The following is a 17,120-nucleotide window of genomic DNA, read 5'->3' as shown; positions in this document are numbered from 1 at the left end:
CAGCGATTAATGGAGCAGATTTCTTAGAGCTGTCGCACCGCTCTGTGGTAACCATGCAGAACCCATCTCAGCCTACCCAGGGAGAGCACTTTTTAAAAAAGACTTAATTTTCTTAGAGCAGGTTTTTGTTCACGACAAAACTGAGTGGCAGGTACAGAGACTTCCCATACCCTCCTGCCCCTGCACACGTCTGGCCTCCTTCATGACCAACACCCCCAGTGTGGGCGCAGTCCACCTGTCATGACTGGTGAGCCTCCGCTGACTCGTCACCATCGCCCAGGGCCCACAGTTTACGGTCCACTCTTGATGCCGTGCATTCTGTGGGTTTGGACAAATGTGTCATGATGTGTGTCCACCGTTAGTTTCCCATAGAGGAATTTCACTGCCCTCAAATCCTCTCAGGAGAGCACGGTTTTATTTGATAATTTTTAGAAACTATTTGATGGCTACAGGGTAGCAATAAATCCTCTCCCTACAGAGGAGATCACTTTGAGCTGAAGTATTAGGAGCACAGCCCCTGGAGAGCAGTCGGCCACAAAGACCCAGCAATGACGTGGCATTTGTCACTTAGGGAAGGAGTGTAGGTGGCCTGCACGGTTCTGCATAGAACGGGCTGCGCAGAGCCATACCTGCCTCAGTTTCTTGCCTCTTTCTTCCCGCTCACAGCTACAAAGCCCACACTATATGTCAGGCCCTGGGCAGTAAGGGGCAGCTTGAATGTAAGCACTGTTCTTGAAAGAATTCGAAGCTCTAGGGATGAATTCCACCAGGTACTTCAGGGCCTCTGGCAGGTCCCTGACCCGTGTGGAATAAGCTTGCATGGTTTAGACCCGCAGCTTGCAACCTCAGCTCAGAGCCCCCTGGGCAGTCAGGCTTCATGGGCCTGTGACCAGAGCAGTCACCCGGGGCCCGTGCTCAGCAGGGCCCACACTTAATTTAAGGCTCTGCCATCACAGTCTTGAAATTCTTACTACATTCTGAATAAGGGATCCTGTGTTTTCATCTTGCCAGGGAAATTAGGCAGCTGACCCTGCAGGCAGCTTTTAAAGATGTCTAGGTGCCCAGAATGCACCCAGATCAATGAATCAGAATTGCTGGAGGTGGGACCCAGGCCTCTGCACGTTGTAAGCTCTCCAGGGGATGGCAGTGGGCAGCCAGCGTTGGGAACCCCTGGTATAGAGCAGAAGTCCCGGCCGGGGGAGTGTGTGTCGTGGGGAAGGGCAGGTTCACCAGCAGCACTTTTATGAACTGCACAGACTGATGTGAAGACAGGGGTAATATTCTGATTCCTAAATATTCCGATCCCACCCGACTAACCAAGCAGGAACTTTTGATGAAGATGACACTTGTCTATGAGATAGTCCCACCATGTTTGCTGTTCCCTGGTGGTTGAGTCACTCTGAGAGTAACTGCCTCTGAGTGGTTAGGACCTGCATAGTTGGGGCACAGTGTCCCCACATTGTGAGCTCACATCCACATGGCACTGTCCCTGTGACACTAACTGGACACACCTACTAGGTTGTGGTGTCAGAGAGCTGGATTCCAAATATCTATACACACACATATAGACACATACATGTACATATAGACACATACATATACACACGTATGAATATCTACATACATATGCATACTCTACACACACATACATACACACGTAGACGTGCACACCCGTATATGGCAGGTCGCTGTTCCTCGGTACTTTTCTTGAAATTTTACTTACTTGAACGATGAAAGCAATGCTTATAACAGTTTAAACAACATAAAACTAACTAAGTTAAGTTTACTAATCTACTCCCTCACTCGTATTCCCCCCATGCTAGTGTAACTATTTTTTAAAATAATTTGAGGTTGAAACTAAATTTGCTATGAATTTTTCCCATAGTGCCTTGCTGCATTCAAACACACACCCTATAAGGGTGGCGACTACAAGGTCACATGGTATCACTTGCTCTTTTCTTGTTCACTTAGCAATGTAATGTGGGCATCTTTTGCAGGCAGTATATCTCACTCATTATTAGTTCTTAGTAGCTCATGGCATTTCTGCAGGATGGCTGTCCCGTTTTCCAGCCATCCCCCTGGTTTTGGTCATGGTGTTTGGCTATAGAAGGAGATACTGTGATAGACAGTCTTTTGTAAAAATGTAAATACTGGTACTTCTACGTCTTCTGGATAGAGCAGCCTCCAGCAGTTTATAACCCAAGAGTGGGCAAAGCGAAAGCCACACAAGTCACAGGAACTGTGACACCTCCACTTGTATTGGCGTGCCTGCACGTACCGTGCAGCAGGATGCAAGCCGCGGATGTGAAGGAGACGTGGTCTGACCCTAAACAGCTGTGATCGCATCCCAGTGTCACACGCACTGTATAGCTCAGGTGCGTGCTGACATCTTCCTGGTGGTGCTTCACCTCTACTCCAGCCCTAGGTTCTAGCAAGTTCCGTTGGCTCTGGAGCAGTTTTGCACACACAGCCCCTTCATGCGGCTTCCTTCCAGCCCACGCAGCAGGAAATACAGGAGACTCCCAGCTGTGTCACAGATGTTAGCTTGCTTTTCTAACGCGGCCGGGCATTTATCTGGTTGCTCACAGCTGGCTGCATCATTTTCCTCCAGGAGCTGAAAGAGAAGAAGAAAAGTTTTCCTGTGTTTCTCCTCTCAGGCCTTTGATGCATTTCCGTGATGCACTTCAAGGAGACGCTAAGCTGTTTCACGTGAAAGAACAGAAGTTACAAAACCAAGTTACACCAGAAAATAACTTTTGAAAGCACATTTAATGGGATTCGACACATTTTTCTAGGCAGCTGTGAAATAGTGTGACCAGAATTGTTCTCACTCCTGGTGGTCTCGCTGCAGGAGTGCTGAGACGCTGCGGCGCCCGTGGAGGTGGGCAGCCCGCGTCTGCTTGGAAAAGCCACCTGCTGTTCAGCTGCCGGGAACCTTCAGCTGTGGCACCCTTGGGTCTGCCCCGGCTTTCCTACAGGGAGAAGCTCTTTCCAGCAACCCCAGTCCGTGGCTGAGCACAGCGGGATGCTGGGGCCTGGGCCTGTCTGGAACAGGCGCTCTGTTCTGGAACTCCTCACTGGGTTGGGTGAGGCTGTCAGGTCTGCGCCAGCCGCATCTGTGTTGCAGTCTGGGCCTCTCCTTGTCCTCTCCTGCCTCTTCCTGTCTTTCCATGAGGTCAGGTCTGTGTCGTGATCTGGGACCCTGCCTGATCCTGCTTCTTCTCCCTTATATCCTGCACAGGGCCTGCTCACTTCCCTCCCTAACTCCTCTGTCTGCTTTCTGAGGGACTCAGTAGACACAAACACTTCCAGGGCAATGTGGGAACAAAAACGCTAGACGTCCCATTCAGAGGACTCCAGTACCTGATACCCAAGTGTCCCCTAGCCCCGGGACAGCCTTGCCCCAGGCTCTGCTGAAAGTAAGTTACGATTCCGCCACAGTGAAACCAACCACTTCATGTCACTTGTTCAGCTGGGGCACAAGTGGAAAGCCAAAAGTGGCAAAAACAAACTCATAGTCTGAAATTCCACTTTGTGGAAGCTTTCTAAGACCTGAGGTAAAGAACGTCTTTGAGTATTCCTTCTGTGTTTGCCATGACTGATTAGAGCCAAGACATCAGAGTTACAATGAGAGAACGCTGCTTTCCTTCTGCCTCCCTAATCACCATTCCACTGGGAGCGTTTTTGTTCTTTTATTTAAAAAAAAATTATTGAAATGGAGTTGATTTACAATGTTAGTTTCAGGTGTAGAGCGAAGTGATTCACTTATACATATATGTATATAGTTTCTTTTCAGATCTTTTTCCATTATATGTTATTATAAGAAATTGAATATAGTTCCCTATGCTATACAGTAGGTCCTTGTTGTTTATTTTATATTTTATAATGTGTATCTGTTAATCTCCAACACCTAATTTACCCCTCCCACCCTTTCCCCTTTGGCAACCATAGTTTGTTTTCTCCGACCGTGAGTCTGCTTTGGGGGAGCACCATTGGTCTTGATAAGCTGCTTCCCCTGGTGGTTCCCCAGACTGAGAAGGAAGCAGGTAATAATGGCCTTTTTGCAGGAGAACTTGGAGAGGTGTACAAGGAGTGCTTGGAAATTCTGTGCAAGAGGGAAGTCTACGTGGCCATAGAAGACACTGAAGACCAGGTACTCGGAAAAGCAGTGTCCGGACTTCCTGGCAAGGCCAGCGTCATGGGCCAGTTCCACCATCCCAACGTCATTCGCCTGGAGGGCATGCTCACCGATAGTCGGCCGGTCATGGCCATCCCGGAGTTCGTGGAGAACTGCGCTTTGGATTTGCTCCTCAGGGGTAGAGCAGCTCAGGGGCATGAGTGATGCTGGTGCTGGAGGGCAGGGGAGGACGGTGGCCAGACCAGGGGAAGCATCTGTGTGAGGACAGCCTGCCGCTCAGGAACCCCTGATGAAACGCGGGCAGGTGTTGGAGATGTTAGGGAGGTGAACAGATTTGTTGCTAAAAGGAAAGAACAAAGCAGAGCATGCAGACCCCTCGGCAGGAGAAGGCACGGAGCAGGGCCTGGGTCAGTGCTTGCTGGAAGAGCAGGGATGAATGGGGGAGGATCGAGAGTGGCCCTTGGCATCCACGTGGATCACCGAGACTGAAGACTTTGAGTGGCTACGCTGTCCTGCGTGATTCACGCAGATGCCGGTGGCCATCTCGGCCTTCTCCCCGGCACAGCTGCCCTCCCAGCCTGCTCTCGTCACTGGCAGCCCAGGGATAGAACAGGTTGCCCTTTTCTGATGCCTGGGCCACCTGGCCTCTGAGGAGGCACTTCTGGGCAGCTCAGGGGAAGACTGGATCTCATGATCCACAAGTCTTTTCTGGGATTGATACCGAACTATAGCTCCCGGCCAGCCAGAGGTGGGGGTCCCTGAAGGCTTCTGGCCAGGAGATTGATAAAAGACCATTATCAGGACGTGCCCAAAGGCAGCCACAGAGGAAGCACTTTAATTTCTGTGGGGTATCCCAGAGCTACTCAGGGGCTGAGTGATGGTGAGCGTGATGCTCATGTGCGGGAGTGGACGGTCTCTTATCATAGGCGGGGGACCAAGGTCTGCCTCACTGGGACCAGAGGCTCCGCTGGTGACTGCTGGGCATCCTGGGAGCCCAGGGTCCAGGGGACAGCATCAAAGAATGGGGCAGGGGCTTCTGAGCAAGGCTTCAGGGTAATACCGAGGAGCAGGCTGTGGCTGTCACCAGTGCCACCAAACAGTGGCTGTGGCTACAGATCAAAGGGCCCTTCACAGAATCAGTCACTGGAACATTTATGAGGTGGCTGCCCTGGTCATGCCCTTTGCTGGGAACCAGGCCTGTAAGAGAGGAAAGGGGTGTGGCTCTAATGCTGTGGGGCAGATCACCCCAAGACTTCGGTGGCTCGGCATCACAACACTGTGTCTTGCTCGTAAGCCTGCAGCTTGGGTGGGCTCGGCGGGGCAGCTCTGCTCCGTGTCTTGCCAGTAGGGGCAGCTCAAGGGCTCAGGCCTGGGATCATCTGAAGGCTCGTTCACTCACCTGCCGCCTAGTTGACGCTGGCGCCCCTCCACCCGGCCTGCCAGGGCTTCCACATGGCAAACTGGGCCCCAAGAATACATCCTGAGAATGGAAGGCAGAGGCTGTATCCATGTTGTAACCCAGCCTGAAAAGTCTCACAGCCTCCCTCAGCCCAGTGACGGGCCACCTAGATTCAAGAGGAGGAATCGTGCCCCCTGTTTTGATGGAGGGCAGCAACCTAAGGGCTTCATAAACGTAAGGCATGGGGGTTCCGTCATGCCTATCTTCGAGAATACTACCTGTCCAGAAGTCCCTGCCCCCCGGTCTTAGTGCCCAAAGCTCCCAGCAATCATCCACCTTGATGATACTTTTTGTCTTTGTGCATGGAGTACAAAGTATCACATAAAGAACTGAAATCTTCCTGAGGAAATCAGGGAAGGCTTCAAGGAGGAGAGAATTTCTCTGATATTGGAGAAAGATGAATTTGCCAGATGGGTCTGGAATGGGCTGGTAGGCTGACAGAACAACAGGACTGGGTGTTCAGAGGTCACGGTCAGCGTGGCCTGTTCAGTGTCAGTCCTTAGCTGCGTGGAGTCTCCCATGCTCGGCAGCAGAGCTCCGGGGCTGCGGTGTGGAAGGTGTCGGAGGACTTGTCCAGAAGCTGCACTGCACACACTAAAGCTACGTGGCAGCGGGGATCACACACTTAATGCCTCGTCGGGGTTGTTGAGCAGTAGTGGGTTTTGTTTGTCGGGGTGGGGGTGACCGATGTGGATTGTGGGGCCCACGTACATTGCCTGATACGGCCCCCAAGGGTACAGGTTATGCTTTGTATTTTGAGCCTGCAGCATCTGGCACAGTGAGCACCGGGCACAGTGAGCACCTGGCAAATGCGAGTTGAATGAAGAGCATACAAGACCATTCCTGGAGCAAAAGCATCTGGGCGTGCGCGGCAGGAGAGCTGGAGCGTCCTGAGTGCACGCGGTCCTTGTGGCCAGACCTGCCGTGTCAGCGCAGGGCATGCACCGGGCTTTCCTGCGGATGTTCCTTCGTGAGCAGAGGCCTCGTGAAGATAGCCATCCAGATGTAATAGAAGGCCATGTAAGAAGAAACAGTCTTTTCTGGAACCAGCCTCCAGAAGCTTTCAGGAGTCATTTATTTCCTACAAGCCACCTGTCTGTGCTTCACAGAGCCACACGACATGGCCTGGGGACTGTGATCAGATTCTCTCCCCAGAGCGTGCAAGAGAACAGAGAACCCAAACCCAGCACACCGCTGCCCTGCACGGGCCGACTTCTTGAGGGAGGGGAGGCAGGACAGGGGGATGGGCTGGACACCAGTATTGTTCATGATGACGTGGCCCAGGCTGTGGGGGAAAGCGGGGGGCAAGAGAGGAGCACAGGGAAGGGAAGGCTGGCAGGAAGGGGCGGCGGAGCCGGCGGCGCCTCTGCTCCCCGCGTGGCGTGAGGGCAGACTGCCTGTGAAACTACCTTCAGCCTGACTACCAAGCCCTGGAGCCTGGCAGCATTAATTGATGTATCTGCTGCTTGATAAAATTGAAACATGGGTCATCAGTTCAGTTCTGCAGGGTCCATCTTCTGGGAAGTAATATAATTTTAGGATCACCATTCAGAGAAGCAAAGAAAAGGGTTAGTCTTCCATCTCTGCCCTTGTTCCCCACCTCCCAGCACCCCCCCCGGATGTGGTGGCTGTGAAGGCTGGCCACGGCTCCAGCTCCCGGTCAGCATCTCAGAGGTCCTGGGCGTCAGGCGTCCAGTGAGCATGTCGGACAGGCCTCCTCACAGCAGCTCACTGCTGCTCTCCTGTTGCAGGACTTTGAATCCACATTTTGGAGGGACTGGAAACACCATTATCTGTGGCCACACATTCAGTAGCTTCATCATTATCCATATTTTTAAAAAGTCTGTGCCAGGGATTAGGCAGCAAATCCATAAGTAAAACTTTCCTTCTTGGGGCTCTGATTCAGGGATTCAATCTTCAGCTCTTCCGTAATCTTAGGAACAAGCCTTGAAGCCTCCCTCTGTGTCTTAAGGTGCAGCCAAGCAGCATGAAGCCCCCGTCAAGCCTTCGTGGCTAAAGCTCGGCCTTACTGTCACTGCTGGTTTATTCACGGGTGGTCGTAACAAGAAGCCCCTTGGAAGTCACTGAGCAATGTCAGATGGGGGCATTTATCATTCATGGGCTGGAGCTAGAGGTCAGCAACCTAGTTGTCAGGAAGAGGACACTAGACTGGGAGTCCTGAGAGTGAGGTCCCGCTCTGGGCTCTGCTGTGAGTCACCCTGTGGCCTTGAGCAAATCCGTTAACTCAAATTTCCCATCTGTGATCTAAAGGCATTGAACTAGATTATCTTGAAAGAGATCTTTCAGGTTAAAAAACAGAAACAGAAACAAAAACTCTGAGTCATTCTCTTCAAACAAATGAAATCAGGGTTTCATTTTCTGAAGTGGGTTTGTCAGTGAAAGTTGAAATACCTAAATCCTTCCGGTCTAATAAAAGGGCCAGCAAATGGCTTCAGTGAGTTTACAGAAAAGCAGTTTCAGCAGAAAGCACTTCATGAAGGGAGGAAAGTTTAAATCACTTCACCTAGCCTGTATTTCTTCTGTGAGCTCTGTTTTAACCATGTGCTCAGCATAGAAGCAGGTCCTCTCTCAAAGTTCTAAGAAACCTGGTTTTCTTTTTCTGTCTTGTTTATCTTTGTATGTTGATGCTCATATTTCTGGAAGTTCTTGCAGGAGTTTATACCTATGAGCTGAACATACAACAGCTGAACTTGTCAGAAAATATTAGTATGTTTATACCTTTAAATTTCACCAAGATTATGAACTCAACAGGTATGATTCTGTCTTATCATGATATGTGATTTCCCTGCAAATCCTAAAGAAAATGTGCTGCAGAGCCAGCATTTTCCAGTGGCAAAGGCACTGGATAGGGATTAGAAAAGATTCAGACGAGAGTGGCCCATGGGTGGTACACGTCTCTGCTTTCTGTTTCTATGACCATGGCAGACATCATTAATCAAACATGGCTCTTCTTCCTACAAAGTTTATACACAGACTTCACACAGCATTTGAGGCAGCCATTGCCAATTGATCAAAGATTAAATGTCAGTGGAGAAGCAATTCACTGTTTGGTCTTAGATTCTTGTTATGAGTCAAAATTACACAGTGATTCAAGGCTGATCACTTAAACCTTCTGGACTTCCTTTACCTTCTGTATAAAAACAGTGCGTTATCACTGCCTTGCCTACTCCACAGGACTGTTTCTAAGCATGAAAACATATTCCATGGAGTATGACTTGCCATTTTATAGTCAAACAAGGGGAGAAATCACTATTTGTAGATTAATTGATCCAAACTTCAGGCCAGCATCATAGGTACTACTACAATTAAGTTAGGGGTGGTTACTACAGATGTCAAACTGTTGAGCTCAGAATGCACTGTAAACTAGGCTCTCTGGGGGCTAAGATCTGAGGATGTCTGCCCCACACACCCAGGAAGCCAGGAGGAACCTACAGTCCCGGCCCGAGGTGTCCTCTGTCTCTCGCCATGCATCTGGGTTACATGGGAGAGCTGACTTGTGAGATGTCAAGGCCTTGCTGATAATTCCAGCAATCGATGCTGCCGTCTTAGTGTTCATAGGGCGCTAAGCTAAGCCTTCACAGGTATTGTCTCATTGAACCTTGAATCCAGAACCTTAGGAAGAATGGGCACTGTGTTCTTATTTTCCAGATGTGGGAATAATTTGCCCAGAGACACACAGCCAGTGAGACAGAGCCTGTCTCCAGCCCCAGGCTATCTGGCTCCAAAGCCTGGACTTTTAACCACTTCTTGTCCTTTGTGGACCCCAGAAACTATAAGTATGACTGATCTAAACATTAAAACAAATCAGAAAATGAAGCAGCTCAAGGATATCTTTGATGACTTTAAATAGAAACATAGACACAAATCTGCAAATATCAACCCTGCTATTCTCGAAGCTGTTTCCAGCTACCACCAGTGCCCTCCCCAACATCTGTCTACAAGTGGGCTTCTTTAGGGAGACATTCATTTTAACCACATTGTCATTCTCACTTACAGAGGGAAGGTAACAAACTGAATTGAAAAAATATGACCCATGTGACTTGTGTCTGAAATCCATTTCCAAATACATGGAAGTTGCGTGACAGCCTTCTGGGGAAGCAGACCCCAGAGACCTACTTAGAGGAGTGATGTGCTGGGGAAAGCCAGATGAGCTTCTGGAGATGTTGAGCGAGGTTCATTAGTGAGAAAGGTTTGCATCACTCACGGCACCCCCAGCTCTGGCAGATGGGCACCGTGTGCTGAAACCAGTCAGTTTCCAAAAATCAGCACTACACCTTCTTTTGGAGTTGGTTACAGGCAAAGATTGCAGAGTGCATTCTGGGCAGGCTGGGAGGTGGTCGAGGTTGGAGTGAGGAACAGCCTGTCTTGCCTACTCCACAGGGCTGGTTTTAAGGATGCGTGCGTGAAACTCAGTGTGTTAGAGGGTCCGTCCTCTGGTCGGGGCTGGGGGTCAGGAAGGAGTGGAGGGGATGTCAGTTTGTGCCACTCCTCCAACTGACCGTGGGTCATAACCAACCCCCAGGCTTGTGATCTTGCACGAGGAGCAGAGGTCTTGAACAATTCACACTATCATTGTTAGACTTTTTGATTGTTGGTTTTTCCCTAATAGTGCATTTTTATAACAGCTCTTTTCTTTTCCCTTACTTACCTTTGCATAGAAAATACTTTTGCAAGAGCGCATGCTTCAATGCTATGCCCCGTCCATCCCAGTGAGATAGTGCCCTGAGGGCGTTGTGGACAGTCTCATTGACAGTAGGCGCTCCTTAAATGGGAGCTGCTCACTCTGCTTATGCTTCCTGCATGTCACACGAGGACACTGGGACAGAGGGAGGGACTGCCTGGCCAGGGTCTGTGTTCAGCGGTGACTAGACTAGCCCCAGGGTGCCCCACCTCCCCCCAGTCAGAGCATCTCAGTGCCTGGGCCATGCTGTACCTCAGAATACAGCTCCCAGCCCTCCGGGGAGCAGCTGCGGCTGGCCTAGATGGGAAAATGTGTTCCTGGCAGCATGGCCCAGGGTCCACTAATGTAACCAGTGTGTGCAGAGCCCAGACTCGGGCTCAGGGTGGGGCAGGAGGAAGGCACAGATTTGTTCACAGAAGAGCCTACCATCTAAGCACGGAGGAGGGAGGGCAGCCAGGTAAGAAGCTGTGATTGGTGAGAAGGCAGGGCTTCAGGTTGGCAGGAGGTGGGCAGCAGCAGCTCCCATCTGCTGGGAGGGGCCCCGGGCCCCACACAGGTGGCTTTGCACCCCTCCTACCACCAAGCCCTCCGAGGCGGGTGTGGTTATCCCAGTGTTGAGAAAGACATCTGAACACTTAAATTCTGGAGACAGTAAGAGACGTAGCAGTTACTCATCCAGCACATGTTTATTGAGCTTTTCTGTCTGCATTAATGTCCTCAGCACCGGAAATGCTCTGGTGATGAGAGGAGAGCATTCTTGTCTTTTCTTGTCTCAAAGAGCTTAGAATGAAGCCTCAGACACACACACACACATATACACACACACACACACGCACCTAAAATTTTTGATATGTGCTAAGGAGGGAAATAAAAGCACGCACTGAAAGATAGTGGTTAAGAAAGTGCTAATTATGTTTAGGGGAGGGGACCAGCCTTAGAGACATCCTCTTTGAGGAAGTAACATTTAAGTGGAGATCTGAGGCAAGTTGGTGTTGACTGTGGGGGAGAGACGGGGTAAAGTCACATGTAAGGGCCCTGAGGCAGGAAGGCTTGGCTTCGGAAAGGAGTGAAAGATCACCAGTCACTGATTTTAGCGCAGAAGTGAGGGACAAAGTGGTGGTAAGGTGAGGCAGAGGCTGATCCCATGGGGCCCCGTGGGCCACGCTGAGGAGTTTGGAGCTTTTCCTTAATGTAGCAGGAAGGGCCACAAACCAGCAGGTGGCATGACCAGATTTGTCTTACAAAGGTAGCTTTAGCTGCTGGTAGAGGATGGATTTGATGGGGAGAGGGCGAGGGCAGGTGGGGGAGTCTGTTACAGGTGGTGGATGATGATGACTTGGTTGGAATGGTGGCAGTGGAGACGGAGAGGAGTGGATGGGTTTGAGATGAGATTTGGAGACTTAACCTACAAAGCTTGACACAGAGAAGAGAGCTGAGCATCCAAGGGGAGGGATGAGGATGGAGTGGGGAGGGGGAGGGGGGAGCAGCTTAGCCTGGCACTGATGGAGGGACAAGAAGTGGGACCATGGCACGTCAGTTTCTGTTTAACCCCTGAAGCCCATCTTGACCTGGATGCTGTTGGTGTCTTATTACAGCAAAATGATGGACAGTTCACGGTGATCCAGCTGGTGGGCATGCTCAGGGGCATCGCCGCGGGCATGAAGTACCTGGCCGAGATGAACTATGTGCCCCAGGACCTGGCTGCGTGGAACACTCATCACCAGTAACCTGGTGTGCAAGGTGTCCGGCCTTTCCCGCTACCTCAGGGACGACACCTCAGACCCCACCTACACCAGCTCCTTGGTGAGCCCTTCTGGGTCTTCTCGGGTCAAAGCACGGCCTGAGTGACAGGTGGCTGCACACGGCAGGACATACTGGGAGGGTCTGGGACCTGAATGCACCTGTCCAAGCTGGGGAGCCAGGTGCTGGCTGGGCCATTCATCCAGGAGAAACAGCGGGAGCTGGCTGTCCAGGTAAGCATTTGGGCACTGGCTGCAGCGGTGGGGTCAGGGTCTCCCCTGAAGCCATGCTGCTCCCTGGCCAATGCAAGAGGATGTTTTGGAACATGATTTGGGGGAATTCAAACGTCTGGACAGTGGCATCAGAGACCTCCGCCAGCTGGGAGCGGCTCCGGCGTGGCTGAGCACTGGGGCGCCAGGCGGACTCCTGGCCCCTTCCTCCCCGCCACCCCGCCAGCAGGCAGCTGTGAGCGCCGCCTCTCAGGTCCGTGATGCTCGCTCGGCCCAACCCCCGCCACAGCCCTGCAGTGCTAGTCGTCTGTTCACACCATTCGATTCAGAACGTTCACAGGCCCAAAAGAGCTCTGATTCCCTGTCCAATTCCCCCTCCCAGACTCTCCGGCTCAGTGGCTGCACGATCCAGCTCATGACTGAGCCTAGGAAGCAGTCCTGACTCCTCTCTGTGCCTCTCTTTCCATGTCCAGTCCCTCAGCAGCTCCTGTTGGTTTCTATAAACTCTGTCCTTTTCTTTCCATGTCTACTGTGCCCCCACCTGATTCCAAAGCATCATTCTCTGTCACCTGGGCTGTTACTGTTCGTATTTAGTCTCCCTGCTCTCCTTTTGTCTTCTGAAGGCCATTTCCAACAGTGGCCAAAGTGACTGGTCTTCCTACCCACATCCCTGCCACCTATATTCCTTCAGCTTGCAGAGATGATAAATGATTATTACAAAAAACACAGCAATACAGAGAAGAGGAAAGGAGTAACTCAGAAACTACTGTTGCCCTGAAGCAGGGTGTGGTACACATTCCCTAAAAGGCCATAGAGTAAAAATTTTAGGCTTTGCTGCCTAAGAGGCCAAAGGAGGCTATGATGTAGATGATTACAGAACCAGTTAAAATGTAACCCTTTAAAAAATGTGTGAACACCATTCTTAGCCCGTGGGCTGTAGAAAACCAGAGGACCCCACCAGGTTTGGTACCCAGGCCGTGGTTTACCGATCCCTGCATTAAAGCATCAATTTCAGAGGTTAGATGTGGCGGCTTTCAGAGTCTTCTCCTCATTCAAAAAATTGGAAAATATTTACTTTATAAAAATGGGATCATACTGTGCCTATTACTCGGTGTCTTGTGTGTTTCTGGGGCATCCTTCCTCCAGGTTGCTGCTCTGAAATTTGTAAACCTGCACACTCCACCAGGGAGCTGTGGTGCCTGTCTTCCAGCAGCTCACCAGCAATGGGAGGAATCAATATTTAAAGATTTGCTAATCCAAAGATGAATACTGATAACTCATTTTGTTTTAATTTGTATTTTCAACTGACTGCCAGAGATAGTACCATCTTTTTACACAGTTCCTGGGATTCATGTTTCCTCTTTGGTTAATTATCTGTACATGTCTTTATTTTTCTATTGGGTTATTTTCTGCTTTCTTAGAAATTGATAAGAATTATTTCTGTATTAGAGATGTTAACTGTTTGCCTCCCTTATTTGATGCAATGTGTTCTTCCACTTTTTTGGTGCAAAAAATAAAATTCTTTTTTCGGATTCAAAAGAACACAGTTGTGTTTTTGATATTGTTTATGCTATCCTCTGGCTTGCAAAAGTGGTTAATATTCATTTAGTCAAAAGTATGTATCTTGTCCTCTACTTACTGGATTTTCTGGTATATTTTAAAGTTCTCTTCACTCCAGGGTTATAAAATGCTTTTCAAAATTTCCTGTACTATTTTTGGGAGGGTTTTGTTCTATATCTAAATAATTAGTACACCTGAAATTTACTTAGTTTTCCCAAGTTTTTATTTTGAAAACTTTTTGAAGCATTTTGCAAAAGACCACATAGATTCTAGAATCTATACCTTGCCATGTTTGCTTTTTCATGTCAATATCCATTTAATCCACCCCTCTGTCCATCGCTGCATCCTATTTTGTGGATGCATTTCCAGATAAGTTACAGACATTAGTACATATCAGCCCTGAACCCTCCAGCATACATGTCTTTAATGTGAGTTAAATATTTGTTTATAATTCTTTCCTTGTTTAAGGTAAAATGTGCCTATCGAGAAGGTTTCTCTGGATAAGGGGCTCCCTGGAGAGAAACCCAGCCCTCTCTGTTCTGGGCTAGGACCTGTGAGCCCTGTGAGGGCAGGGCCCATGTCTGTTTGTTCATCAATGTATATCAGGGTTACAAGCTAAAAGGCATAGGAACTGGAAAAAAAAAGTGAATGAAGTTTTTGGGTGGGAAAAAGCTAACAGTTGGCAGCAGAAGCAGTAGGGAGGGATTGAGACTGGCCAGCTAAAGGCTGTTATCTCCCACCTGGCATCATCCTGATTTTTCTAGAAAAGTCAGATAAGTGGATTGTTATAGGAAGCCTCCAGTTGGATTCTTTGTGGCTAATGAAAGTTTTAAAAATACGGTACTAGGATATGCAAATGCTCCATCCAGCTCCCAAATCACCTCTACTTATGCTCAGCGTCAGGTGCAGGGTAGACACAAACAGCAACAGAACTGCGCAGGCAAGCCAGCTTTGTGTGCCGGGTGCTATTTTAGACACTTGACATGTATTCACTCATTTAATCATCACAACCACCTTGGGAGATAGGTGTTCTCACTACCCCTCATTTTCTGTACCAGGGCAGTGAACCGCCACGATGTTAGGTCACTCACCCAGAGCCACTCAGATAGCAAGCCGTGGAGCCAGGATCAGGTCCAGGCAGTCTGGATCCAGAATCGGTGCTTGTAAATGTTGTGCTGTAGTTCCCAAAAAACAAAGGCACCGGCCTTCACAGGCAGACACAGTGTGTGCAGGATAGGAGTGAGGTTGACTTCATCTGACCAGTTTCCAGGTGAGATAAATACCACCCTGAGCAGTGAGGACGGACACCCCCTCTTTCCTTACTTCTGCTGCCATGTTTCTGAGGTCTGGGGTGACTACTGTCCTGTACAGCTTGGCGTCCTGTCCCTTTTAGCATATGTCTTGGATTTTTCAACTTTTACACAAAGTTTTAGAATTTTATTAGAAAGTTTTTGAATGGGATTTTTATAGTTTTTAATAAAACCTTTGTGATCAAAATTTTTAAAAAAGTATAACTTATTTTTAGCATTCCCTTATACTTCTCAAGAGGTATCTTCATTTGAATAGCTTTTTATGATCACCGTCCCAGTGCCCAGCAGAGTGCCTGGCACCTGGCAGACAGTCACTGAACTTATCCAAAAAGTGTTCATTACAATACAGATATTTGTTGATTTTATTGGAATAGCGATGCATTAAGATGAAGATAATGTCCAAGGAGTTAACTTTGTACCATGCTGTTCAGTCTTTGATCGGAGTGTTGCTGGCTTGGGGTTTTAATTTTTTTTAGGAAAAGGAACACAATACATTGTAAAAAAAACAAAAACAAAAACTTTTCCCCAGGTATTCTTTTTTAAGACTCTCACAGCATTACTGTTAAATTTTTATTTTGAAATATGCATACAGAAAATTATTTTTTTAAATAGTTCATTGAGATAAAAATAACATCACCATTACTCTTTTAATATTATGCAGGAAGACAGCCAAAGGGACTGCCTATCCCCATGTAGTGTGTACAAAAAACAGTTTCTGTGGATATTTTTCTATGTGTAAAATGATATGGGCTTTTATAAATATTGTTTCTAACAGCTCTATATTTGTAAATTAATTTGTAATATGAACTGGGACTTTTTTTCCCAAGAAAGCACACTGCATGCTGGAAATCACATGAAATAAACTTCAAGTAGGATGACCTTTGGCCGCCTTTAGGCATTACAAAGAAAAAAAAGTGCACAAATCTTCTGACTGTCCTTTTTGATTGGATTCCTGCATGCTGTTGATTTCTTATTTTGTGGTTGACTTTATTCCTTTGATAACTATGTAAGTTTAAAAAGCTAAAGCTCTAATCTGTTCTTAGAAACAATGAACAGTACATATATGTAAGTTTTAAAATGGTTTTCTCTCTCAGTGAGTTGCTCTTCCTAGAAAAAACTTTGTTTACTACCCCCCCCCCAAAAGTGCACAAATCTGAAGTGGACACTGCAGAGTTTTAATGAATGCACCCAACTGTGCAACCCCAAATCCTGTCAAGGTCCAGAACATTATCCTCAGGCCAGGAAGCTCTCTCATGTCCCTCCCCCGCCCCACACCAAGGCACCCACTGTTGTGAATTTTTTCAACCATAGGTTTGTTTTGCCTGTTCTAGAACTCGACGTAAGTCGAATCAGGATGCTCTTCATGTCTGCCTGCTTTCCCTTAGTGGTCTCTGTGTGAGATTCAGTCAGCACTGTGCGTGGACGGAGTTTGTTCTTATTTACTGCAGCATTCCATCATTTGCTTCTCCATTCTCTTGTTGATAGACACCAGGGCTATTCTTAAATATGTCTTTGAATGTGGCAGGACATATAGTCTTACCCTGTTTTCATACAGGTGAATAGATAATTATGCCATCATTTATAAAAGATAGTTTCCATATTTTATTGGACTACATGTCATCCTTGTCGTATGTTAAGTTCCTTAGATCAACTTTGATTCTCAATTCTGCTCCATTGATCTATTTCTTCTTATGCCCAACCATATTATTCTGATTATAAGTTTATCAGAAGTTTTACTATCTGTATTGCTCTGGTTGTAATAATTTTAGCAAGAGTTTTATTCTTTAGGTAAAGTAAGTTATTCATCATTTAAAAAAAATTTCTTGGCTCTTTTCAAATATCTTTTCTTTCAAGAGCAATTTAAGATCGCTTTGTCCAGTTCCAAAACGCACACACATGTATACACTCACATATGGATTTTGCATAGAACTTTATTCTACATTTGGAATGATCAACCTTTTAATGACCCCGAGTCACCTAA

At 48.0% G+C, this 17,120-nt stretch overlaps 1 protein-coding gene across 2 annotated transcripts in view; it reads left to right on the top strand.

Moving 5' to 3' along the window:
* Positions 1–13,766, top strand: part of LOC135319839 (ephrin type-A receptor 8-like) — a 44,009-nt gene extending 30,243 nt beyond the window's left edge. For both annotated transcript variants that reach the window (XM_064481717.1, XM_064481715.1), the window contains one exon: positions 11,895–13,766. In XM_064481717.1, the coding sequence (XP_064337787.1) occupies positions 11,895–12,026 (132 nt within the window). In that variant the 3' untranslated portion in view covers positions 12,027–13,766. The remainder of the gene's footprint in view (positions 1–11,894) is intronic.
* Positions 13,767–17,120: the final 3,354 nt, after the last annotated feature.

This window comes from Camelus dromedarius, chromosome 33 (genome assembly GCF_036321535.1).
Source record: "Camelus dromedarius isolate mCamDro1 chromosome 33, mCamDro1.pat, whole genome shotgun sequence".
Classification (NCBI taxonomy): Eukaryota; Metazoa; Chordata; class Mammalia; order Artiodactyla; family Camelidae; genus Camelus; species Camelus dromedarius.
Note: the sequence above shows the minus strand (reverse complement) of the source record. Positions and strands in the feature narration are given on the sequence as shown.